The 26,567-nt window shown below is 45.4% G+C and overlaps 1 protein-coding gene across 3 annotated transcripts in view; it reads left to right on the top strand.

Moving 5' to 3' along the window:
- Nucleotides 1–26,567, top strand: part of acap3a (ArfGAP with coiled-coil, ankyrin repeat and PH domains 3a) — a 46,517-nt gene that overhangs the window by 9,951 nt on the left and 9,999 nt on the right. For all 3 annotated transcript variants that reach the window (XM_037479339.2, XM_062565568.1, XM_062565575.1), the window contains exons 2-13: nucleotides 9,807–9,864; nucleotides 11,048–11,167; nucleotides 11,757–11,810; nucleotides 17,000–17,058; nucleotides 17,462–17,645; nucleotides 19,081–19,125; nucleotides 19,247–19,342; nucleotides 19,804–19,878; nucleotides 21,200–21,211; nucleotides 25,399–25,511; nucleotides 26,050–26,101; nucleotides 26,316–26,416. In XM_037479339.2, the coding sequence (XP_037335236.2) occupies nucleotides 9,807–9,864; nucleotides 11,048–11,167; nucleotides 11,757–11,810; nucleotides 17,000–17,058; nucleotides 17,462–17,645; nucleotides 19,081–19,125; nucleotides 19,247–19,342; nucleotides 19,804–19,878; nucleotides 21,200–21,211; nucleotides 25,399–25,511; nucleotides 26,050–26,101; nucleotides 26,316–26,416 (969 nt within the window). The remainder of the gene's footprint in view (nucleotides 1–9,806; nucleotides 9,865–11,047; nucleotides 11,168–11,756; nucleotides 11,811–16,999; nucleotides 17,059–17,461; nucleotides 17,646–19,080; nucleotides 19,126–19,246; nucleotides 19,343–19,803; nucleotides 19,879–21,199; nucleotides 21,212–25,398; nucleotides 25,512–26,049; nucleotides 26,102–26,315; nucleotides 26,417–26,567) is intronic.

Raw genomic sequence — 26,567 nt, 5'->3', positions numbered from 1 at the left:
CCTCTGACCTCTGGCATCAACAAGGCATTTCCGCCCACAGACCTGCCGCTCACTGGATGTTTTTTCTTTTTCGGACCATTCTCTGTAAACCCTAAAGATGGTTGTGCGTGAAAATCCCAGTAGATTAGCAGTTTCTGAAATACTCAGACCAGCCCTTCTGGCACCAACAATCATGCCACGTTCAAAGTCCCTCAAATCACCTTTCTTCCCCGTACTGATGCTCGGTTTGAACTGCAGGAGATTGTCTTGACAATGTCTACATGCCTAAATGCACTGAGTTGCTGCCATGTGATTGGCTGCTTAGAAATTAAGTGTTAACGAGCAGTTGGACAGGTGTACCTAATAAAGTGGCCGGTGAGTGTACATATACGCTGTATGTATATACACGTCCGGCTTCTCGTACTGAATTGTTCTATCCCAATCGATCCATCCCATTGTCTGGACTTCTATCTATTGTCTCCTGTATCGGGGGCTGCTGCACATCGTATTAGCAAGTAGTAGAGCTCTAAGCACGCCGCTCCCCAGAGGCTTTTAGGAGAATGAATGGTAGAGAAAACTGCTAAAGCCACAAACACTTTACATTGGTATCCTTCAATGCACAATTAAGTCCACGGTTTTTGGAGAGGACTTTTTTTTTTTTTTAACCCTCTTCCAACTGACCGAGATCACGGTGAAAGTTCAAGCAGACTCATTTTAGTTTACCATTTAATCAGTCTTGGGATACACTGACGGCCCTTCAATTTTGGTCTTTTCATTTGATTTGTTGACAGGAAGAAAGATACAGAATAAGTTGAAATGTATTCTTTAAAATGTGGCATAAAATTGAACTTCCAAGTTTGCATTTAAGCCATTGTTTCAGCTTGCAGCAAGGCCTCTGGCAACATATTGAAGTGACAATCTAAACAGCTCAGAATGCTCTGAAAAGACCCTTGTTGTAAAGGCAACAGTGTGTGGGAGATGTTGCTTTTAGAAGGTTTGGCTCTCCCCGTTTGACTGTCTTCAGTATTGAAATCTATCCAGCTGCCCCACTAAAGAAAGAAAGCCGATATTGTGCAGAAGACGTCTGTTCCACAGCTGACACGTACTCAAAGCTTTGAAATATCAGCGGAAAAGGCTGAGACACGAAAGAAAACCCTCAGAGATCCAACCGGGACGGAACAGGAGAAAAACTTCCTGCCACAAAACTGGTTTATAATTGTAGCGTTGAAGCGTGTGTAATGCTGCTTTAAAGGGCAGCTAATAACTCCAACTTGACTCGGGTCGTACACCCTCAAATCAATCCGTCTGGGCCGATGTTAAAATTAGATCATCCAGATTTTTTGCCATTTGTCTGCTGCACAAAATCCCAGACACGTTACAAGTTATAAATGGAAACGATATTCTTTCTTTTAGACATTTGGAGAAAAAAATCTCAGTGGCGAAGAGGCTTTTTTTCATCTTCTAACTCATGTTGAGATGGGTATTTGCAGTTTTGGTTCGTTTGGGAGAAAAAATATCCCTTTGTAATGGGTTTGAACTTATAGTAATAAATAAATAGAAAGTAATATATTCTGTCAAACATAAAGCCATATTATGTCATCAGTTTTGCATTAATGTTAAAGCAGGTTGTTACCTTTGTAGTTGGTTGAAATGGAGCTCATCAATTTTATAAAATTGTATGTATGAAAATGAGTATTTTCATTATGAATTTGAGCAAAAAGTGAGACAGTTGCACTATTTTTAATTTAAAACAATTCCTAATACACTTCACTTGTTACTGTTGGGTAGTTTTAATATATAACAAAACATATTATACATACACAGCTTTGTACTGGAGGGAAGTACTTCTTTTTGTACTCATGTGCAGTACACCAAGAACTGTGTGGGGGTGACGGCTTTTTAATGTGAACTGGCTGCATTTAAAAAGAGCGGGAAAGACGACTTCAGCTGCTGAGCTTGGTCAACAGCACCTTGCCCCCCTCTCTCTCTCTCTCTCTCTCTCTCTCTCTCTCTCTCTCTCGCTCTCACGGTATTCCGAAGCAGACGGGGTGAGAGTCGTGCTCCGGTCTTTCCTCATTTGGCAGATAAAAGCCACTTCCTGCGAGCGGCCCCCGAGCCTCGTGTTGGATCCGACGGAGGGGAGTCAGGGGGCAGCTGCTTGCTCCCCAGGGGGGCCTCGGGTCACCCTCAGCGGTCACTGCGGGGTCAGGAGTCAGGGTTTGGCAGACTGTAGGCCTGCATGAGTTGTGAAAGAACTGCCTGTAGAGGTTTGTGAACAATTACGCCGTCTTAATGTCTATGAATATTTTATTTTTTGGCCAAGGATCCCGCTTCAGTCCAAAAATATGCTCCTGATGCTTTTGGAAGGATTGTCATGAAATATTGTACAGACATTTTCCACAGCGGGGTAAGTGCCCTTGACTTTATCCCCTGGTTGGTAGTTATGTTTAAAACAGGCCTAACCTACCAGCGAGCTTTTAATTAATTCAAAAGTTCAACATTTTTGGAAATACAGTTTCTTGCTGGGAGTTCAATGAGAACAATGGTCCAGCTCTTATGTCTGTATACAGCATGTATGAAGCTATTGCCAACGTGTCGCCGGTTGGCTGGATTTTGTTAGCTCGGTCTTTATGCTAAGCTAACTGGACGCTGGTCGGGGAGCCAATACTGAAGGGATACTCGCCTTTAAACATCAGGGTTGTATGAATGAACGACACAAAAATGTGCAGGGCTTTGTGTGTGTGTGTGCGACTGGAAGGAGTCTGTGAAAATACTCCGTGGGATACTCAAGATCTGTGTGAAAGTTCTCTCAACTAAAGCAGGAAGGACAAAAAACAAAACATTGACATGCATGACCACGGGTCAGCAGAGCCCTGAACTCTCAAGTCCGTTTAGTTCCCAAAAGGCCGACTTTTTTTTTCGTGGAGGCATCACAGCGGCAATTTGTTTACCAAACTCTGCTGTCAAAGTGACGTTGGGTTGTCTTTGTGTTTCACCAGAAGAAAGTCTCTCTGTTGTCGTTCTCCAGGTGTGAAGATTGGATCCATCTCCTCAGATCAGAAAAAGGGGGGAATGTTATCCTGAACTCGGGTGGCTGCTTTCACTGCGTTGTTCTTGGTCCAAAGGGACTCGATCCAGGAGGAGCATCTGTCACAGCACCGGTTGTGATTATATGTGAACAATTTCAAAATGTGTGACCAGTAGAGAACACAGACGTGTTTTTGTCCTTTTTTTCCACCGTGTGAGAATCGGCGAACTCGTCGTGAGGGGGACCCACTCAGTTTTGTGCCAGCTGTGGAATGACGTCCCGCGAGGCTTTCTAGAGGACTTTGTTGAGTCTGAGAATTTTGGGGGGTTTGGAGGTGATGTGAAAATGTGTCTGCCAATGGTAGTCCAATGGGATTATGGGATATATAGGTATTCAGGCTTTTTGTTACTTTTATCATTGTCATGTTTTGTAATAATTAAGAACTGACAATGGTTTCATTCTATTATTATTCTACGATTCTAGAGTCCACATTTCCTGGTCCTTGCTAAAACTGCCAATACGTCAGAACAATTTGGCCCTTTTTATTGAAAAGGGGTTTTTGCTGAGTCATGGGGATGCTCTTCTGTTGTAACTAAGGGCCTAGTTTCGCCACAGCCAAATTAAATCAGTCAGTAAAACCAGCATTAAAGAATGTGTTTTTCTTTTCTTTTTCTCGGTTTTCCTATCCAGTTAAAAAGTCGACCGAAGATCGTGACATGGTCGTAAAGATGTTTTTAGCTCCGCTCTTGGCCTTCTGAGGTTCATCAGCTTATTTGAAGAGCTTGAAATGTCTGTGGCCGTGACACAAACAACAGGGCCGCCGCTCCCCCCCCCCCCGAGGAGAAGCTTCCTGGCTGCTCTTTTACGTCAGGATTTACCGCCGTGGTCTGCAGCTGCAGAGAGGCACCAGAGAGGGGGGGAGGGGGGGGGGTAAAAGTGGAGCGCTCAACCTGCCCGCCAGTCTAGATATCTCCTTCAGTTCGGGAAAACATCAGGCTTGTTGATTTTGGAGGGAAGTCGTGTGCACTCAAGAGGGGAGGGATAGATATTGTCAGCCAAACTCCACTTCCCTCCCCCCCCCCCCCCCCCCCCCTTTTCCCTCCCCTTTCAAGCTCCTCTTATACTTTATCCCTGCTGTTCTTTCCATTCAAGACAACCTTCTGGTTGAGACATCTTCTCCTAACACTCCACATGCAGATACTGTGAGTTTTCTGACGTCCCGTCCCACGTTCAGGTTCTGGAGGGAGGACACACAGCAGCCAGAGATTGATGCTTATTTAAGGTTTGGTGGACTTCAGTCAATGCCCGAGGTCTTCTCCATGCAGAGCCATGACGTGCTGCACCGCAATAACTATTCTGAAAAACGGGGTGGCTTTGGATGAACTTTAGTGAAATTGGAAGATTCTCTGACTCAGTTCTTTCTTTTTTTTTCTTCTATTTAGCTCATTGATGAAAAGGGAGTTAGAGTCGTTCATCACATGTGGCGTCAGTAGAGGGAAGAAAGGTCAGCATGGTGCACTTAATGTGACATTAAATCAAACTGCAATGCTCGCTGATTAGTGTGGGTTTTTTTGGTTGGTTTGCAGCAAAGTGAAACACATACAACAACACAACTTGGAAAAAACAAAACAAGCGGCTATCGAAATATGGTACCGCGAGGCGTCGGGTTTTCGTGTCCGCCAGGCTCTGTCTCTGTGGGTGATTTATAAGGCTTTTCGTTGTCGTAATGGAGGAGCAGCCCACACATGTGTCCTCCCGCCAAAAACAGACCACATTATTTGGGGTGCTTCTCCACGAGGACGCTTTTGCTGTTTTTTCAGTTGCTGAGGGGCTTCGGAGCCGCGATGGGGTTTCGACTTTCATCCTGGAAAATTGAGGTGACGGGACATCGGAATCACGCTGTGCAAGACGGAGAGAGGGTGAAGTAAATCAGGTCTGTGCACCATAACTCATCTAAATGGGTTCTGGTTACACTTGATGGGGAGGGGGGGGGGGGGGGGTTCTTTCTGTTTTCTGACCTTGACTAAATGATTCATTGATGATGGATTTAATGTTGAACTAACAGATCTCTTGTTTTGTCCAACCAAGATTCAGAAGATCTTGAAAGATGTGATATATATTATATCATATCTATAAATCATGACTAATGGACACCATGAGCCCTGCACATTATCATTATCCTCATGACAATAAGTCTTTCTACTTGTAATAAAAGGCTTTTTTTCTTGTCCAAGTCATGATTAGGAACCAGTTCACTTCAACTGATTAATTGTCTGTGGAATGATTCATTTCAGCGACCAACACAAAGGTCGAACTCAACACCAGACGGCTTCTGCTCACACTTGGCAGAGATAATTCACTCGAGGGCCCCCCGTGTTTACTGGGGAGCAATGGTGGTCTCAGTATTAAGTCCAACTAATGAATGAGTGGGCCAGGAGGCATCGTCTGCGGACGAACGTCGCTGTGGAAACGGGGCTTTGGTCAATGGCTGTTTTGGCTGCGCACATACAGTATATGCGGCACAGGAGGCGATCATCGGGGGAGAGGAGGGGGGGGGCGGGGCCGTTGGAGCTGGCTCCACTTGTAGAAGAGCAACAAGGCTTTAATGCCCCGACAGCACATGAGACATGCATGTTAGCCCCCATCCATTAGCTGCAGCCAAATCGATAGGGCTTAATGCCACGGCCTCCGGCATGTTGTAAAAGAAGCACAGACGGGTAAGTCCACGCTGCGGTGAGGCCATCGGTGTGGATGTGCGCGGGTTCACACTGCGGCCCGGTCGCCTCGTCTCTTCGGGAGCGGAAGGCCGGCTTGTTTTGAGTACAAAGGACACAGTCTAAGCTTTCAAGACCAAGACGAAAGCCTGGGCTCATGAGACAATAGTCAGGGCTTTGAGCACATGTTACCGGAGGCTGGCACTCCCTCTGCACCTTAAACGCAGGGGGATTGGGTTACGGCGGCTATGGGTTGGTATGATCCGGATGATGGACGTGGACAACGTGGTGTCAACTGGATGTTGCTGTGGAGGTCATAATGGGCTAATGTAGCAGACTGTCTACTAAGCCCCTCCCCCATTGGTTACTGATGTTTTCTGTTCAGATTTGAAATGTATTGCTAGCAATCATTTCACATTTTATCAAATACAGCTAGCTCGCTAATCAAGTGTCACGAGTTAGTGTCTATCGTGTTGTTGTACTCTACTGTTATCTTTTTTGTGTGTTTCCTGTCAACTCGTGTCAATGACAGAATCCTGTAAAAGGCATTTTAATTATGAATATCTTCATTCCTACATACGTGATGTTGAGGTTACAGCTTCAGGCAAAATGTCAACACCCATGCAGCTTATAATCCTGAATCATAAAGGTGAATATGATGTTGCTCCCTTCAGATAATGTTGGCTGCTGGATTGTATACTTCCCCCCAATTTCTGCTCTTTTAGTTTTGGATTTGGAAAAGCTTTAAAAAAAAAAAAGCAACGCTCCAAATATGAATAAATCCAAAGCTTGACAGGCTTGATGTGCCCAGTTCTGGTTAAGTGGTTGAGGGGGTATTTATGAGTGACTCTGAAAATAAACCGGATAGGATTGCTAGGCATTGCATAGCCAGGGGGGGGGGGCTCCTTGACCCTGCACTAGTTCATGTAGTGGTCTGTAGGACGAGGAGAGCATCAGGAGCCAGGCAGCAAAGGGCAGCTAAGAATAACTTGAGGTGCTGTTTGATGTGACCGAAGGGAAGAGGCTCATCCCGCCCGCCCCCCCCCCCCCCCCCCAGTCAGCCATCCATCTCTTCAATCCAGCCTCAATTAGGACACTGAAGCAATCAATAATACAACAAAATGCTGCCAGTTCTCCAGACAGGAAGTTGCTTTCTCACAATGGGGCCCTCAGACAGACAGCCCCCCCCTTCCGTCTCCGACCTCCTTGGTCCCCCCCCCCTCCTCCTCCTCCACCTCCTGTCCCCAAACGCTCCACAGCGATGAATCCGTCAGTGGCAGGTTTTGAATTGAGATGAAAGATGCTGAAAATCAAGCAGTGTGCTGATTGCTGAGGGCCACTTGAAGCCAGCCTGCAGCCTGCTCTACAGCTGTTCTCGTGGCAGAGAGAGACGGGAGCGCTCTGACATCGGGCCCCAGCTGCCGTTTTTTTTTTTTTTGGGGGGGGGGGGGGGGGGGGGCGACCACGGCTGTATTATAGGGGTCACTACCTTGACCTGGTGCTGGCTCCCTCCTCAGCATCCCACCTGCTCATCCTCCCTCCAGACCGCCAGGCTGCTCCGCCAGGAGAACAGAACCCTGGGGGGCCTCGGTGCCCACCTGCATCCCTCCCTTGTCTCGCAGCTCCCACACAGCAGCCTCTGCGCAAGTACTGTGCTTTGATGTGCTGATATTTTTAGATCAACCGTTTCCATTTCATGCTACTTGAGAATTCCACTCCGCCAAATGTTGAGAAATAGTCTTTTTTTTTTGCTCCTACCACTGGAATTATTAAAACATTCTCAGGGACAATAATGCATAGCAAGAGACCTTAAGCATCATGTGAACCAAGTTACGAGTTGCGGTGGTTTAATGAATTTTAAGCGAAAACACGTTTTTTTTTTTGTGATTCGGGGCCCCGTAAACGCCCCGTTTCAGGTTCCTCTGCACGTCAGCGTGTAGAAAACCACCAAAGCCGCAGCTTGCTTAGCACAATCTCCCTTCTAATGATGGTTTTACACTGCTGCGTCACGGCTACATTCATTATTCCAACTCTGACGCTTCACTGCTGTTGAATTGTCCCCCGATGAGGGGTGTGAGGACGGTCATCCCTTGTCACAGGAGCTGTGTTGTAAGTCAGGTTATTATCTACTTAGCTACACCCCCTCCCACCCCTCCCGCTTGCCCCCACCCCCTGTGGCGTGAATAAGGGTCAACTCACAGGCACACCGGGGACCTCTGCGGCCCACTTAGGAGGGTGGTTGCCGTGGTTACGTTCCTGGGGCGGAAACCCGTGTGCATCCATTATGGGAGGCATGTGCAGCGAGACAGGGCAATGGGGTGGGGGGGGGGGGGGGGGGTTACGGCCTGGGGGGGGGGGTCCGCACATCTGGAACAGTTAGCTTGGCTGTCGACGCGTCGAGCCGCTCGTTCGATCTCGAGGTGCCCGTCGCATCGCGTTTGTCCCTTCGCCCTCTGGGAAGCGCCACAGGTCGATCAAAGTAAGACAATTATTAAATGATCAATGATTAAAACAAAATATTACTCTGATGCTTGAAAAAATCCAAAAAAGAATTCAGAATTTTATTCACAAAAGGATATTGTGACTCTGATCACACACAAAAACCTTGAATAACGAGGAAGACCTAGACATTACAATTTATAGACACAAATATAGTTGATTCAATATTTTAATAAAAGGTTTTACAATAGACGAAAGAAACGTTCTTCGTGTCAAAAGTGTGAAAAGTGAAAGGGAAAACAATGCAAATATATCACTGTGTCTGCTTTTGGCAAATTTAAGTGGGTCATTCACACACTATTGAACATCTGCGTCTGAAAATCAGATACTAAAATAACATTTTGAGATCAGCGTGAGCAGAAGGAGCCTCCTGGAAACCGAGAGCTCGCTAAGCTCTGCATTAGAACATGAAGAGGGCAGTTTTGAAAGTGACATCAGCAATGAAAACAACTCTGCTCGTAGCAACACTATCCCCGGGTGCGGTCGGCCTGAAGGCCGCTCAGCAGGAGGTCGACCCAGGTTACAATAACACACGTCCACATGTGGAATCATACGCTATTGATTATTTTAGTACGGTATGTTTCCAATTTGCATGACGTCGGAGCTTTTGACAGATATTTCCTCTCGGGGGTATTTCTCCTTCACCCTTTCCTGCCTGCACTTCCTCACATCCTCATAAAACGAGATGGTGAGAGTAAAGGCTGGAGGGCAGCATGAGAGCACGTGCCATCCTCCCGTTGCCCTGAGCTCTCCCCCCCCCCACCCCGCAGCCTCGGGCCAAGCAGGATAATCCACCCAAGGCCAGCGAGAAATGGACGAGACAGAGATTTTTATACAAGTTTTATATCCTGCCAGCTGTGGCCGATAGATGCTACAGATGCTCTCATCACAGAGCTGCTGTGTGTGTGTGTGTGTGTGTGTGTGTGTGTGTAGTGCTGTGATGCCTTTTTTTGTCTTAAATATTGGTGTCAGTTTGTGTGAATACTATTTACAATATTTTATGAAGAGAAACTGAACCAACAGTGAATCTCATCCTCATCTTATCCTATCAGTAGAGGAGCTCCGACTTCATGCCTGTTCTCATATTTATTCTGTGTGCTGCAGGATGAGCGGCAGGTTACTCACTCACTCCTCGTTGGGAGGGGTGCATTTGAAGGGGCCGGGACGTACAGCTGGTGGCCTCTGGGTGCCAATCACACGTCTCTCTCGGTTGGGTGCAGCATTAGTGGCGGTGGTGGTGACAATGAAGGCAGTTGCATCCAGGTTTGGCGTGTGCCAGACACCCATTTCCCCTCTTAACGTGTGGCCACCTCGTCTGTCTCTTTTGTACGGGAGGGATGGCGTCTTAAAGCTCAAAGCTCACTTAAAGCTCCCTCCAAACTCTCGCCTGCAAAGAATCCACCTGACATCCACAGATTTATGTATTTGTGTGTTCTCGCGCGTCCGTGGAACTTAAATAAATAAATCACACGCACTGTTGCTGCTTTCCAAATGAGATCAACTAACTTTAATAAGGTATCTTTTCAGACATCCAGTAACACGGTACCACAAGCGCTTTAAAAGTCTATATTTCTTTTGTTTTTCAGGGCAAATATCGATGAAGTGGAGACGGAGGTTGTGGAGATTGAGGCAAAACTAGATAAGGTAAGACAGTTTTTATCTCCTTGTCCCTCTGGTCTTGACACGAATGTATATAATGTATTCCAAACATACTTTTTACTGAATTAATAATTAACGCTGTATAATTACAAAAGTAATAAGCCCTCGTGAATATACTAATACAGTGCTATAAGCATTACTGACATGGACATTAAATCCAAACACCCTTTTTAAGACCATCTTAAAAATGCATTTGCCTTCATTGCTTTCTCCCCTTTCCACCTTTTATTTTGTTGGTTTCCTCTTTCATTCTTTAAAGCACCTTCTTATTTCTGTCTTTAACACATAAACAAACTTATCCACGCCTATGAAAAGCTTTTAACAGATACGGGTAACATACTCTTATTGTGTCAGTGAGGCCAACACCCAAAGTCACACACAATCGCGATATCTTTGACACTCAGCTGTGCCGACGCACATCACAACGCAGCATGTACTGTATGTGGACTGTGAATGACCTTATAACACATTTAAGGCTTAAGGATTTAAGGCTCTACGCATATGGAAATATGAAAGTCCATATGCAACAAAACAATCTTCCTTAATGCTGCAGAAATAATTCGGTTCACCAGTTTTCCATTGAATTGTTATGCAATGGTTTTGATTTTCAGATTTCCTCTCGCATCCGTACCAGTCTCTCATTGAGCAGTTCATCAGAGGTGTTTGTGTAAATCCTTTGTCAGCCTGATTTTTTTTTTCTTTTTCTCTTGGATTTCCTTGCAGGCCATGTGTGATGATCAGTACACAGTTGGGTGATAGCACAACCAACCGTGGGGAGGGGTACAGCGAGTAGCGATTGTTCACTAGTTAATACATCATTAAAAGCCATCTTTCAGACGGATGAAGAATACAAATGTGTCGCAAAAAATACTTTGGCAGCCATTAATATACCTGGGCGGCCTGCCCAAAGAAAGTCGATGTGCTTCTCATACAACTCAACGAATGCAATAGAGCATCTTTTGGTCTCATGTCTGGTTAGCAGCTGGGAGGAAGCGGGGCCGTGACAATTAAAGCGGCTGGAAACCCCCCCCCCCCCTCAAGTTCTCAAAAACAAACCAACTCCCACAAAACTACGCAGCAAACACGTTGTCAGTGTCCTCGAACCACAGCGCCAGGGGGAAAGCGACTCGTTCATTCATCCACTTCTCCAAATGTGTTTCCTCCGCAGCTGGTGAAGCTCTGCAGCGGCATGATCGAAGCAGGGAAGGCGTACGTCAGCGCCAACAAACTCTTCGTCAACGGCGTCCGCGATTTGTCTCAGCAGTGCAAGAAGGACGAGACGATCTCGGTGAGCGGAGGTCCTTTCATCCAGCAGCTGCCATCGAAACATTATAGGCTTTAAAAAAAAAAATGATTGTGGTTTTATTTGTTGTGTGTTTCTGAGGTTTAGTAGATGGGACAGTTGGAGTGATGGTCCCCCGGGGATGGGGACGTCCCTTCGCTGAGGGTGTTACAGCCTTACAGCTTTGAACGCCAGTGAAGCTGATGACTCACAGATTGAGTGTCAACTTACCTGTGACTCAGCTCGCAGCGTGTTGGACTGTTTCAATGCTGCTGACGTTGAGGACTATTAAAAGCCTTCTTGGCTTTAACCATAGGACTAATTCAGAGTTATTAGTCTTAGTTTCCATTGTCAGAAAATAAAAGCAACTTGAAGCAGACCCTTAAAGTTTATTTTCCTGTTTAAAGTTCAAGAAAATGAATCCCAAGTGTAACTTAAGTGACAGAATCCAGCTTGAATGGAGTTTGATTGCATGAATAGATTTTGCTTTCAGTTTTTGCCAGCGACATTGGCTCCTTTTACTCTCAGACGCAAACACAGCAGCTGTTACTTTGACACATTGTGATGTTATTATGTGCATTTTCATCCTTTGCAGGAGTGCCTGGAAAAATGTAGCGAGAGCCTGCAGGAAATCATCAACTACCACATGGTGAGTGATGCTGCCCTCCAGGCCGCCCCCCCATACGCTCCACGTACGGTGGACTGAGACAGAGCGGCCCAACGATGTCATCCGACATTCACTGGCACGAGGTCCCTGTGTCCCTATGACAACCAACACAGAGGGACCGAGGCTCCATCTGAGCTGCGTTTGAATCGATCGCGCGTAACTTTCTTCTTTCACACCATTAAATGGATCTGATCGTCTGCTCATTTATAAGAGGCCTTTATATAACATTTTACCAATAAGGAACATTTTTTTTTATTATGAGAATTAAAACTATTGAAAGAACGAAAACCAGGCTGCCAGGTAGGGAACTGGAAGGTGTTCATCCCTTCCTACAGTTTGAATTAATAATACAGTTATGAAGGTTAGAAGGTTAATATCTTATTATCTACTAATAAGTAAGTATTAATAAGTAGGTTATTGATTCAATAATTTGTAATAGCTGGTAGCACATGATAATGCACTTACACACAAATTTAAGGGCATGTTTTTTTAATGTTAGCATCACTACAACTCAAGTTTCATTCTAAAGAAATAATATTTTTTTGTATGGGTCCAGTAGCCACAATCTTGAAATCAGATGAGTAGCATTAGATATGAAATAGTCACTCGGTAATGCATTGTGTTAAATGTTACTATACCACTTAGGACAACAAGCCAACACATCCAGATGGTAGTTACCACGGTAACAGATCCAAAAAGCATTCCTAAACCTGACTTGCTTTTATGAAGCCCTTATGAAGGGGTTCTTATGGAGAATGCTACACTGCGCATGTATTTTACTTTTACACAAAGGAAGGGAACAGCGTTTTGTGACAAAGCTTTTGAAGCTGAAATTCAGGTTGAATTATTTATTTTAATTTTTTTCCTCCTCACATAAACAACATTCCTGCTTCACCGCAGTGTCTTTTCCCTCCGTGCCGCGGCTATAACTGACCCCTTGCACCACTCTGCTGCCCCTCCAAGGGCCTTTGAACTCAATTAGCTTTCAGGGGTCGACAACGTCGTGAAGTGCAAAGGGTGTGTGTGTGTGTGTGTGTGTGTGTGTGTGTGTGTGTGTGTGTGTGTGTGTGTGTGTGTGTGTGTGTGAATCACATTCCTTACTGGAGCCCCAACAAAGATGTGTCATCGTAAATCAGCCCCTCCCTCCACCTCATTGACCTCCAGTGGGTCTGTGGAGAGAGAGAGAGTCCGGTCAGCTTTGACTATTGAAGGGTTAATGGACCCTGGCAGTGGTGACCCTGTGTGACCTTGAGTGGGTTACATACGTACAGTGTGTGCGCGCAGGACTGTCGCTCTCTTGTACGATGTACTGTATATGGAGGTAGTGCACCAGAAGGACAGGGAGGATGTTTCCTCAGGATTACTGTGGGCTTTTGAAAAATTGTTGCTGCGGTTGTTTAGATTAGATTTAAGTTGATTATCATTGCACAACTACAATGATGCAACAAAATGCAATTTAGTATCCAACCAGAAGTGTGGACAGCAGAAGCTGGAGCGGTATGTGTTGCAAGAGTAGTGTGAGACCAGCGATGAGAAGGATTCCCCAGGGACGATTTCACGGAAATCATAATATTTACAACCTTGCGACCTCAACTACAGCCTCGTGACCCACTGGTATTAAAGACTGTTATTAACATTTTATGTCGACATCGTTTACGTTCCTACTTTAAAGAGGAAAGCCACGATTCGCCTTTTTCCCCGCGCGGCGCTCTCATCTCCGAGGGGATCCAGCGGGGCCTCAAATGAATAAGATATGATGATGGCTTTCCCTGCTACTTGTGACGGACGTCCCCCCCCGCGTGCATGTTCCTGTCATGCAGCTGCCACTACATAAGCAATGTGAACTGGCACCGCACAAATGGGGAGCGCCGAGTGCCAACTGCCCTTGTTTTTTGCCCCCTGAAGCGCATCAACTCGCGCGGCGACGTGAGCAAACACATGGATCCGAGAAAGGTACCACTCCGTTTCCTGGTGGCTCGTTTCACTCTCGCAGCAGGACAACCAGGCCGAGCCTGTGCCAAGGCGAAGACGACCGCGTCCCCCTTCTTGGATTTAGACACAGAAATGCAAAGAGAGAGAGAGACCACTGGAGGGTTATTCATAAGATCGGATGTGCGGGAGGTTGAGAGGAGGCATGCAAAAGGTGGAGGAATGTAGGTCACAATTACAGATTATTTACAGGCGCATATTCCCTTGCATGCAGGAGGCCGTACGTACTGAAGGAGCGCGTTCCCATGCGAGACGCCAACGCCACAGTCTCGCAGTTATATTTGGAAACTGGAACACAAAGACGGACACAGCGGGAAGCTGCTGTCTCTGCAACTGCAATCGTTCTCATTTCAGGTGGCCTGGCAGATAAACGGATCCTTCAGGGAAACACTTATTTGGCTCCTTAAACGCTAAATATCGACAGCCGGTCATTGGTACGGATGACCTCGGGCCTATGACGTCATGAGCAAACGTGCAACAGTCTGTCGAAGGAATGACCTGTCGTTTGGGGTACGATCGGTTTGATCTGCCAAAACAACAAGTTTATTTCCAATTTGCCAGTTATGTGCTCCCTCCCCGCGCAAGGATCAACCGATTCGAACCAAAGATTAGTGCTCGACTGCGTCCATTAGGTGCGTCCGCGTCCCGACATGCCCGTGGAATGACAGGCAGAACTGCCGCGTACAGTGGTCCATTGTGAGGCCGTTTGTAGCCGCCTCATTCCTCGGCCCTGATAACGCTTCATGGAAGATGTGCCAGATATTCCCGAAAACCTTGGGTACAACGCGTTGGACAGTGTTTTCTATTGTGCGACCACATGCCGGCTCCTTTGCGTGCGTCGACCCGTGTGTTGAATACGGTAGTGAGATGTCACGATAGTCCGGTTTCCAATCCAAACAGAAAGGTATCTCATTCTTAATTTTGTGAAACCTTAAATCCTGATGATTTTTGTACTCTTCTCCTTTTCCCCTTTCCCTTCTATCTTAATAACAATGGCCTCAACCAGCTGCAAAGTGGAGTAAAGAATCCAACTGACAGGAGCGTGTCTCGTTTGTAATGGGTGCTTGTGCGTGTGAATCTTTGTCCTTTCCACACAAATAATATACAAAACCAATAAAACAGGGTACCATTCACTGAACAAAAAGCAACCATAAGTGAAGATTTGTACTTGTAGGTGACGTTTCTGTTCATGGTAGGTCAAAGGATCACCACAAAATTTTTAAAAAAATTCTTAGCAATTCCATTTTATTCATTAAAACAATATTCCTTCAGGCAAAATGACAGTTCCTACGGACCTGGTGCGTAGTCAGCCCTTTAGTTGGGCCCGTAAACATCAGAGACGACCTCATCTTGGCCAATGAAAGAAGGGTATCAACTTGCCACAAAAGCAGCTCAGGAATGCTACAGGCTGCACTTCCCCCAGAGCCAGGAAGTCTCCCAGCAGTCCTCCTGCCACCAAACACACACACACACACACACACACACACACACACACACACACACACACACCTTAACATGAATGTTTGCTTGTTGACTGGATGGCTTTTAAAGATGGTGGTTTACATTGAGCCTTCTCACTCACGGTGCCCGGCCCGGTCTTACACCCGGGTCTATGTGGCCTCTGTTTTGAGTCCCTGCATCTTTGTGCGTGACCCCGATGGCAAAGACTCACTTTCCCCTTTTTGAACTGCATTCGGGAGAAAAGATTGAGCGCACAATCAACCTTTTAAGGTACCTTTTACAAGGGGCTTTTAACATGAAGCCATCGAACGCTCTTCATTCACATGACTGCAACGGTGGGCCCACCTGTTAGTGTGTCAATGGTGTGATGGAGAAGACGGCATCTGGTGCGGCACTGGAGCATTTCTTTTGCTGGTTCATTACATCCAGTAAGACTGGATGTTTCTGATGTGACACGCTGGATTGAAGGGCTGCTTTGTTTTTCCACTCTGACAGTGATTCTGGTTATACAGCAGTAAAATGAAGCCTTAACCCAGCATCAAAACAAGCACGTCTCTTTTAGAGTTAGTGGCAGAAATACGATGACCACTTCCATCTCCGAAAGATTTTTTTATTTAGAATCCTGGTCATCTCGAAGTCATCTGTTCTTGTTTTTGTGCCACTTGGAGGTTCCCTCTTACACTCTTGCAAATGGTCTAATCCACACCCACAGTTGCATGTACGGTACATCCAATTATTCAGGCGGAACGAGGACGCCACCCGTTTAACTGATCTGGCTCTGCTCAGCTATGGTGATAGCACACGGGCTCTGGTGGGTTTGCTTTTGAGTCGGCTGCGGATGCCGACTCGGCAGCGTCACATTGTACCAGAAGCCTTCCTCTCCTCGCTCTCACTCGCGTCCTCCCTCCCTCTCTGTCCAAGTGACCTATTTAGCAGCAGCAGCAGCAGCAGCAGCAGCAGCAGCAGCAACATGGCAGGAGCGATCACAGAGGATGTGCTTCAAGGGTGAAAGCGAGGCGGAGGGCCTTGTTAATGTTAAACACACAAAAGAAGGCGAGTGTGTCATTGTGTAGCAGCGGGTGCAGTTTGAATCTGAGTGGGATTCCTCCACCATTCCAACGGGCATTAAAAGGCTGATTGGCATCATTTGCATGCATAATGTGAAAAAGACATGCAATTTGTCGCCATCTGTTGGTTGGAAATCCAGTGACGGTTCGACGGGAGCATGCGTTTGTTTTCCCTCCCAAACTTCTATTGCTTTGAATCAGTAATGGAAAGATGCTTTAAGTTGTGCAAGAAACATTTGTTGTTGTTGTGGTGTGTTTAACAGTAATGTGGTATTTAAAAAAATTAACTACATATTTGTCACATTAAAGAAGCCCGTATCGATGCCTTTTAGATTTTATTTTCATTTTACAGTTTGGTCAGTGGCGTAAGAATAAGAATTAAGAATTAAGATCCTTTACCTAATAACTAAAGTACTTTTACATTCATGTAATAATAGTCTACTGCAGTCAGCATCCTAAGTACAAGTATTTTCAGCCAAACTTTGTGTTGAATTTAAACTATATAACTATATATTCAACTATAATAAAAACTAACTGTTTCAGCTCTGGTTTAGATATGAATTAAAACCATTTATTTTGAGAGTGATACACATTCTTCATCATTAAGACATCATTAATAATATGTTAATTCCTTCTTTTTTTTCTCCGTTTCAGATCCTGTTTGATCAAGCTCAGCGGTCTGTAAAGCAGCAGTTGCACAACTTTGTGAAAGAGTGAGTAAACATGCGATCTACGGCGCTCCAGTCAGGTATCCGCCGAGAACTTTAAGATGTTTTAAAATATTCAACACAGTTAGAAAATCCCCCTAGGACCTGAACCTTTAAAAAAAGCAGATGTACCCTTGCTACCCCCCCCCCCCCCCCCCCCCGAAAAGCTTTTTGGTGTTTTTTTTTTAAATATTAAACCGAAACAACCTTCACTAGCCAGGATCCGTTGTCACAGACGTATCGTGAACAATGCAGCGTAGCCTCGCGAATACCTGTGACCTCAGGGTCACTATGCGGTGGCGCCCTGTGACTCTTCTTCGACGGGACCGCAGCTGCTGCTCTGTTGATCCAGTGACCGCTGTCAGTCACCGCGGCTCTCCTCTCGCTTCCCTCTGTCCGTGTCCTTCAGGGATGTGCGGAAGTTCAAGGAGACAAAGAAGCACTTCGACAGGGTGCGCGAGGACATGGAGATCGCTCAGGTGAAGAACGCTCAGGCGCCGAGGAACAAGCCTCACGAGGTGGAGGAGGCCGGCGGCGCGCTCAGCATCACTCGCAAGTGTTTCCGTCACCTTGCTCTGGACTACGTGCTACAGGTCGGTACTAAAGTCTCTCCAAGTCCTCGGGGGTTGAGAGAAAAACAAAAGAACCTTCCGTTAGGTTAACTTTTGTGTACATACGACAGAAAAGGTCTGGAGTGCTCAGAGGAAACACATCCAAGTGGCATGATTCCCTTCAAAAGCTGTGTGTATAGTTAGTGGAGGCCCAGATGACTGGAATTGAGTGTCTGTGAGACTAAAAGCTTTGACAGAAGCACATTTGCTATTTAGCGTGCGCTTGAGGGACCATTCCTGACTCTGGCTCCTTAGTTCTGCGAACTGCTGTCGAGTCAACAAAGTAGCGGGCTTCACCTCCGGACCATGAGACGGAAAGAAAGAACAGAATTACCTGAGCAACAAAAGCGCGGCTTCAATCCAGCACTGCTGAACTAACTCCTGAACGGTGTTTTAAGCCAAAAAAGCAAAAGTGCATCATGAGAAGTCACGGCGTCATAAAGAGCCAGGCGATATTCTCCAAACACGGGGGGGGGGGGATCGTAAATGCACGTCTTCAGTCAAAGGCCTTCCTTCGTGTTGCGATCATTAATTCAGAAGAAAAAAAATGGCTGGTTGAATGAATCATACTGAAATAGTTTCACATTTGAGGCGAATCGTGTCCGTCTGGTGAAAGGCCTGCGAAGAGAGCACAAGGGAGGGGGGTTAAACATTAGTGAAAAACACTCGGATGGTGTTCAAACCTGTTTCTTGTCTTTAAAATGAATCTGTTGGACAGACTTATCCTGCCGTGACACATTATCCTGCTCCCTGTTCATCTGCTCATACGCAGCGTGCTCTTTATTTAGCCTACAAGTTGTAACCTCCTACCCATTGGGGGGGGGGGGGGGGGGGGGACAAAGAGGCTGATTCAGTGTGATCGCTGTGATGGCCGTGCCCTCTTTCTCTATTCTTCATCCCGTCTGCTGGAAGCTTCCTCTCAGACACGTATTTTTTGATTGAAAGTGTCTCGAGGCAGAAAAGGTCAAAGCAGTGGGGAGATGCGGCGTGTGGAGCCCGCTTACATGCAGCACAGGATGCTATTTAGCTTTGCATTGTTCAATGTCGAGGCTTCGAGTCTTAGAATCCCACACTGCCCATGTCGTACTGGGACGTGGGGGTCTAATACTAATATAACACTGTGTAATAAGAGATAAGAGAAATCACCTTTCAGCTATTTCTCTTTATTTAAAAAAACGAATTAGCTGTGGTTTGTGTGAGTGATCTGTGTGATCTCTGGACAAGTCCGTCGAATGTGTGTCCTTTGTGATTGTCAGGGTTAACCGAGCAGTAAAGTTGGTGCCAGGAAAGGGCCATCATTGTCCACTAGATGGAGTTACCTCTTTATCTCTGTATTGTTTTGGAAACCACACTCCAGACCGTCTAACCTATTATTTACATTCAAAAATGCATGTGTGTCTTTTTCCCTTTTCTGCAGATCAATGTCCTGCAGGCAAAGAAGAAATTTGAGATCCTAGATGCAGTGAGTCAATGCAGCCCCGCGCACACAAATCCCCGCCTCTTCCATCATGCGTTCCGAATAAAAGTTCTTAAAATGTAATGAAAAAAAGACAAAACTGAAAAACTGCCTCTGCCCCACGCAGATGCTGTCGTTCATGCACGCCCAGTACTCGCTGTTCCAGCAGGGCTACAACCTGCTGGATCAGATCGACCCTTACATGAAGAAACTGGCTACCGAGGTGAGCAAAGCATCTTCTTGAGGGCCTCCGTTTGAGCTGATTTGGTCCTTTGGAGCCATCGACACGAGGGCCTTTGCGTTAGCGTCTCTGGTTGCCGGTTGATGCGTCGGAGTTTTGATCTGATTTCGGGTGTATTTTTACCAAATAAAGGGCGATTCAGTAAAAATGAACCGTGAGAGTTCAACTCAATATCTGGTTGTTGCACAATCGTGTTACGGTGGACTTGCTTGTTGGTCACAGCAGGTTGGTCACAGCAGGACAATCGATGCTTCATTACAGAACACTGACCTAACATGTAATTGAAAGCTAAGCTTGTGTTTTGCTTGTGCCCTTTATACTTCTTTGTAGTAGTCACTGTACTGTAATGTATATCAGTGCCGCCTCAAACTAGTCAGAGCACAAGACGTGCATTTGGCTGGTTGTCCCTCAAGAAACTCTGAACTTGTTTTTATTTTTTTCAGCTCGATCAGCTGGTGATTGATTCGGCCATGGAGAAGAGGGAAATGGAGCATAAACATGCAACTATTCAGCAGAGAGTGAGTTCCTGCTGTTTTTGAAACGATTAGTAAAAAAATTTGTAAAGAATTGTTCAAAGAAAATGCAGTATATATTAGAGTATTGCTGCATGCTGTTAATCTGTTATAACACCCTATTGTGTGCCGTCAAGAGAAGTTATGCACTACAACTAAGACTGCAACATCAGATCTGCAGCAAACTGTCCCAACTGCTGCTGCAGTAACCAGAAGCTTATTGTTTATTGTCTCACAAATGCAAACATAATTAATTTATTGCATGTGCAGAAAGTTTGTGTGTGTGTGTGGGGGGGTGGGGGGGGGGGTGACACAAAAGTTTCGGGAAAAAGTCCATCGTCAGCACAACTTCAACTGGGATGCAACCTTTTCTAGTGTTTTGGGCTTTTCAGCTTGGCGGGGTAATACTGGGATGTTTAACTGGGAATCCAAGAGGCCGTTCATGTGCTTACATCTCACCTCCAAGGTCCAGTCTGCCACCGGGCCCGGTGCATCTGTTGTGACTGGGGAGGGATTAGACCCGGGCAGCTGGGAAGTGTTTGATTAATCCCCCCTAACAAGTCCACCCATTGATTTAAGCATTAAAATCAGGTGGAATTAAGTGCCTTTAAGAGATGTTATTCCCAGTGTTGTCTGCTGTAGATGGTCAGCACATTATCTGCTGTTTGGGCCGATAAGCAGGAGCCTCACTGTGCTGTTAGTCCAATCAATCCTCCTTTTTATTTTTTTCATATTTTTTTACGTTCACTGGCTTTATTTGAAATATCTTCCAATAGGCTCTGCGGGTATATTATCTCTCGGCGCTCCAATCACCCCCCCGTTTGATACCTTGTTGGTTAATAATTCAGAAAGCCTCCTTTCCAGCGGCCCGGGGTCTGGCTCCTGTGTACCCGGGGATCAGTGACCAATGACCATCTGTCAGGCAGCGCTGACCCTCCGGCGGCTCTGTGGTCCGCGGCGTGGACGAGGGGCCACGGGGAAGGGCCGCATGGCGGCCTCTTTATTGATCGTTTTTATTTTTTTAACCAGAGCGGTTAGACACTGAGCATCATGCAGAGTCCATCACCGAGGGACGTGCGCGGGAGTAGCTAAAATAAACGAGGTCAGGGAGCGGAGGTCACATTACAATCCGAGTGTTGCGGTGGCGGAGATGTTTTTTTTTTTTTGTAGGCAGCTTGGTTGCTGGTAAAGACCAGTGAGGAGGATAATCAGAGGTGCATTAAAGCTTGCAGATGATTGTATTATCCCAACATAAATTAGCCTGGTGGTTCTAACAGTTTTTATTTTTTCTTCTCTTCTTTTCTCCAATGTCACTCCCTCCTCTCAGACCCTCATGCAGGTGAGTGCTCCTACATTTGTTTCCTTGTGTGAATTGAATGTGTGGTTACACGAGTAGGGGGTTCGGTGCGGTGCAGCAGAGCCCACTGTGTTAACACGGGACGCTTACAAAGCCCTTTGAAGTCTTCTTCAAGTAGTCAGACTGCAGAAGCCCTGAGGGAAAGCTGAAATAACTCCTGAATCATTTATGAAAGAACAATTAGAAACCCAGGTCTTTGTTTGAAGGAAACGCGCGTTACATCATCTATTTCACTGATGTTGTACTCAGCAATATTCAGGATGTTCTACTTTTACTTGAGTGCTGCTCTATATTTCCACTTCTCTATTTTTTTATTTTACAACATTAGTTACTTAGGAGATTTAGATTAAACTACTGCTTATGAATAGTTAAAGCTACACTTTGAACACTTTTATGCTTCAGTTTTACAAAGGAATATTTTGAATGAAGGGATTTACTTGTAACAGAGTATTTCTACACTGTGGTATTGCTACTTTATTTATTTGTATTTATTTAATGTATTCAAAGGGGACCATGTACCGTTTAAACCTAAATGCCACCACCACTGCACCAGATTACATCTGTCGTTAATTTGTATCTGTAGTCTCTTGACAGGTTATAACAAAAATACCACAAAAACAAAGAGTACAGTAATAATAATGAAGTTATTATTATTTTGCTCAATGGCTACAGTGCCGAGCAGCTTTTAAATTATTTTTTCATACAATTTTTACTTGAACGGAGTACTATTGACAAATTCAGTGCCCTGAAATTAATAACAATATAGATTTTAGATATATTCATGAACAAAATTATCATTGTCATTGCGTTTTTTGTTCTATATTCAAGGTCGCTAATAGAGCAGCATGGCCTTCTTTCATTCATTCTTCTCTATGGCCTTTTAAATATACATTTTCCTTCTTCTTTCTTGCTTCTCCCCCCTATCACATCGGGCATATGCAATAAGCCTTATGTAAACTTACACAGGGCAAAGGGGCAGCCTTTACTCAGTACAGGCCAAATAACCAGGAGAGCAGGAAGGGAGTTAAAGTGCTCCAGCTGTTACCGGGCCCACGTTGCAGCAGAAAACATCTACATTCATTTTTAACCTCGGATTTAATGGAGAAGTTCTGTTCATTGCAGCCGGGTCCTCCTGCTATTCCATATTCCTACCTTTACATCACCAGCGGAACGCTGCATGCTGCCCCATGTGTGCGTCACCTGACCTATTTTTACTGCTTCGAACTCCAGATGGAAACTGTAGTGACAACATTTTCATATTTTTGTGTTGTACGGGGGATTTTTATGATAGACAGCAACATTCTACATCTTAACACAGATGTAAACATCCATAACAGGGGGCAGTAGAAAAAATACATTCACGTACAACATTTAAGTAGATGCAAAAATAGTTTAAAAAGATTTAGGGTTGCAACAACAGATATTTGTATTACTTATCACCTTTATTTGTTGATTTAAAGCCACATCGGCTTAAATAGTTAGAAAACAAATCCTCTAAAATCTTCTAAAATATTCATCCCAGACATTCTCTTAAGGTTTCTGCACGAATATCTTGCAGAGATTGAGTGAGCATGACTTCTGCCCCGGGTCTCCAGTTCGTGGTTGCAAAGCTTCATTAGGTTTTAATTGTATTAGATGTCACAACATATCCGTTTAAAACAGAAATGTTAAGTAAAATAAATTGTCTCATGATGTGAAATGGCTCCATTGGGGAATAACACATGAAACATTGAATACAATGGGGCTGATTGGTTTCAAGTGTGTCCAATCAGCCGAGTCTTATCCAGTCAAGAATACCCAATTCATCTGTTACGGGGCACAAGTATGCAGACACCATTTTTACAATAGTAAGTGCAAGGGGGGATGCTCTTTCATACCCTTAGGAATGATTATATTCGCATATCTAATGCTTGGGAGCCATGTGAATATGACCATTCAGTCAGTTATCCCCTCCATAACAGTGATCTGACTTCGGGGGGGATGTTTAGCCTTTTTACCCACAAGCTATGCTGTAGTTGGAAAATATGTTATATGAGATCAGCACCTTGGCTCCAGCTCTGAAGCGAGCCGGCTGCGGCATGGTTGCCGGCGTGCTCAAGGAACCGAGGAGGCGAAGCATCATTTGGGCTGTTTGTTGTTGAATCAATTCCAGAAAGCTTTGGACCCTTTGTTGCTTCTTCCTGATTAATATCTAGAACTTGAAATGGAATTTTCGGGAGCTTTTCGTGAATATGTTACAACTTCTGCTGAGGATTTGTCAAAGGTGGCTGCGAAGGTACGTTCTGCGAACAGGCACCCAGCGCGTCTCCTAATGGATGGAAGGCGGCAGAAAGAGTTTGCTGTTATCGTTGCACAGGGCAGCACCCTGCACACAACAAACACCATTTGCCAGGCGGCGGTCTGCAGAGACGGGCCTGCGAGGTCGACTTACGTGCTGTGCAGCAGGTGGATGAAGCTTCGGGGGGCAAGCTTCGTGGTCTCCGCCGCTCCACACTCGCACAACCGTTTGCTCGCTCTGGAAGTCCCGGAGCGGCTCAATAATTCACCCATGTTCGTTTGTTTTTTTTTTTCGTCTTTGTGACGTTGCATCATCAAAAATAGACGTTCTCCGTTGTGAGCCCCGAGAGATGGCAGAGCGCAAACCCCGTCGCACTGCGTGTTTGTTAAGAAGCGAGGCCCCTGACGGCTGAAGGTAAGAAAGCCTCCTGCGCTGCGCTTAGTGAGCGCAGAGGAGACGGCGAGTCCAGCCCTGAAGCGGTGCCAGTTTGGCGATCTGGGCGGCCTGCCAGATTGATTTCCTCTGGGTCAACAGGGGACTAACACTCCCCCCCCCCCCCCCCCCCCTCTCCAGCGGATGGGAGGTGTGTTTAGGGAAAGGTGTCTCGTGGCGTAGTCCACTGGTCTCCCTCAGCGCGCTGCCACGGATGCATCGGCAGCTGTATGGTAATTTGCCCTAATCCTCCTGGGGAGGCAGGTGGCTCTGGTGCATGCTGGGTGTGCGTGAGTGAAGGCGGACATGCCGCTACGCTGAGACAGTTGGTTGTCAGGAGCCTATTTTTTTTTTTCTACTCGTGTATTTTTGCCTTTTTTGAGCCTTTCAATGTTGTTGGAACACGTTAAACGCTTCAAAATGAAGATCTTCTGCTGGTGGGACCACAGTTTGGTGGGTTGATTTCCCTTATGTTGAGGTTTATTACTCTAATTTGCTTTAAGCTCTTACTATCTTTGTGGTGATTTGTTGGCATGCCCCGTTTGTAATAGACTAACTGTACTTGTTGTGCTGCTCTATCTGCTTTCTACCCACCAACTCTCCCTCAGCACTCAGTCGCTCTCATTAAAATGTGAAACGTTTTTTAGTGTTTGGAGGTCCCCGGTGTGACGCTCAATGACGCATGTGTACATTTCAAAATAAGGGTTATCTAAGCACATTGTGGGTAGGTGCCAAAGAAAAGGTGGAATTTGAATATTTGCTTCATATATCTGTAACTGAATATGATTTATTGTTATTTCAGTCAATAATAGATTGTATTTAATTGTTTTTTTAATTGTTATCGAAATGTTTGTGTGCAGCCTATTGTGACTTTGGTTAACTTATTCTGTCCCTACTGCATATTGCACATCAGACATGAGGCTAATATAGTCTCAGGAAACATACAGTAGTGTCTTACTGTCTTTCCTAGTCATCAAAACACAGCTGTTTTTGGTGATTCCTAAAACCCTCCAATGTAAGAATGACCGCTCTAATAACCTGCCTTTACTTTCTTGCATCAACGTGCGACATTATGTTGTAGGTCAGGAAGAGGTCTTAGGCGTATGTCACATGAATCGCACTCTGTTTATGTAATATTGTGCGTCACTGTGGCATCTGTTGGGTTAGAAATCACTCCTGTGTGCCACGCACGGTGACGTGCAGCTCCCATGCGTACATGGACCCACACGTGACTATTTCCACACGATCGCACAGTGCAGGATTTGGTTGGGTAATGGACTGTTCCGTCACGTTGAATTCTACTGGCATTCCAGGAAAAGCACGCATGCAGCTTCGTCTGTGCAGGAAAAGGGATTTAGTGAAAATGAAAAGGTTTTAAATGCATCCTGCCAACAATACGCCGCATTGACAGTCACGGCGGATTTAAGGGTCTGATGTCTCCCTTTCTCTTCTCTTTCAGGACTTTTCCTATGATGACTCTAAGGTGGAGTTCAATGTGGATTCTCCTAACGGTGTGGTGATGGAGGGCTACTTGTTCAAAAGGGCTAGCAATGCCTTCAAGACCTGGAACAGGTACAAATAGAGTTTAATATACCTCAATGGAATCACTTTGGTACACACAGGCAATCGATGGGACGACACAGTAGCTTTAGTAACGTTATATCGCATTAACAACTCACAAAAATAAAAAGGTATGGCCTTTTTTGATTAAATAAATAAAAAGGAAGTAAGGAAAGAAATTTGGTACATGATTTGTTTATCTGTTTTAAAAAAGACATGTAATGTAATATATCTATATAGATCTTGTTGACAAGCAGACTGTGAAAACCTTTATATGAAATATATTAAAAATGGGAAAGGATACCTTATAATGCGATGTGATATAATATGTATGTATATATATGTGAGAATGTGTAGTGTAAGCCTTTTGCTGTTCCTCAGGCAGCTTCGGGAGGTTCGTGTTGCTGAGTTGTGAAGCCATGTCATAAAATCTCACATGGTCCTGATGTTGTGTTGCCAAGAGACAAACCCATCTGAGGCGACCTTTGATCATGTAAAGACTGGAAGGAGATGCGTTTATGCTAACTCATCTATCCCCCCCCCTCTCTAGACGCTGGTTCTCCATACAGAACAGTCAGCTGGTGTATCAGAAGAAGCTCAAGGCAAGTCAGCTCTCCCCTTGGTGAAGTGGGCTCAAAAGAGTGCAACTTTAATGGAAGGATAGCTCAAATGTTTTCTGAAGTTATGGGGGAGGGGGGGGCATTTCTAACGGTCACTTACACGTGAAGCTTTCACTTCTCAGGAAGTAAAATCAGGGAGGGGCTAAAGTTTGTGGATTGATAGCAGCGAAAAGACGAGCTGTTTGCGTTTTCCCAGGATTCCCTGACGGTGGTGGTGGAAGACCTGCGGCTGTGCTCTGTTAAACCGTGTGAGGACATCGAGAGGAGGTTCTGCTTCGAGGTTCTGTCCCCCTCCAAGTAAGAGTAAACTATTGGATGGATTGACAAGAAATTGATGTACCTCAGAGAGAGAGAGAGAGAGAGAGAGAGAGAGAGAGAGGGGGGGGGGGGTTCTAATATCTGCATTGATCCCTTAACTTTTCAGCACCTTCATCGGGTCAAATATTTT

Source organism: Pungitius pungitius, chromosome 1 (assembly GCF_949316345.1).
Source record: "Pungitius pungitius chromosome 1, fPunPun2.1, whole genome shotgun sequence".
Lineage (NCBI taxonomy): Eukaryota > Metazoa > Chordata > Actinopteri > Perciformes > Gasterosteidae > Pungitius > Pungitius pungitius.
The sequence above is the reverse complement of the archived record's forward strand: the minus strand, read 5'-3'. Positions and strand labels throughout refer to the sequence as shown.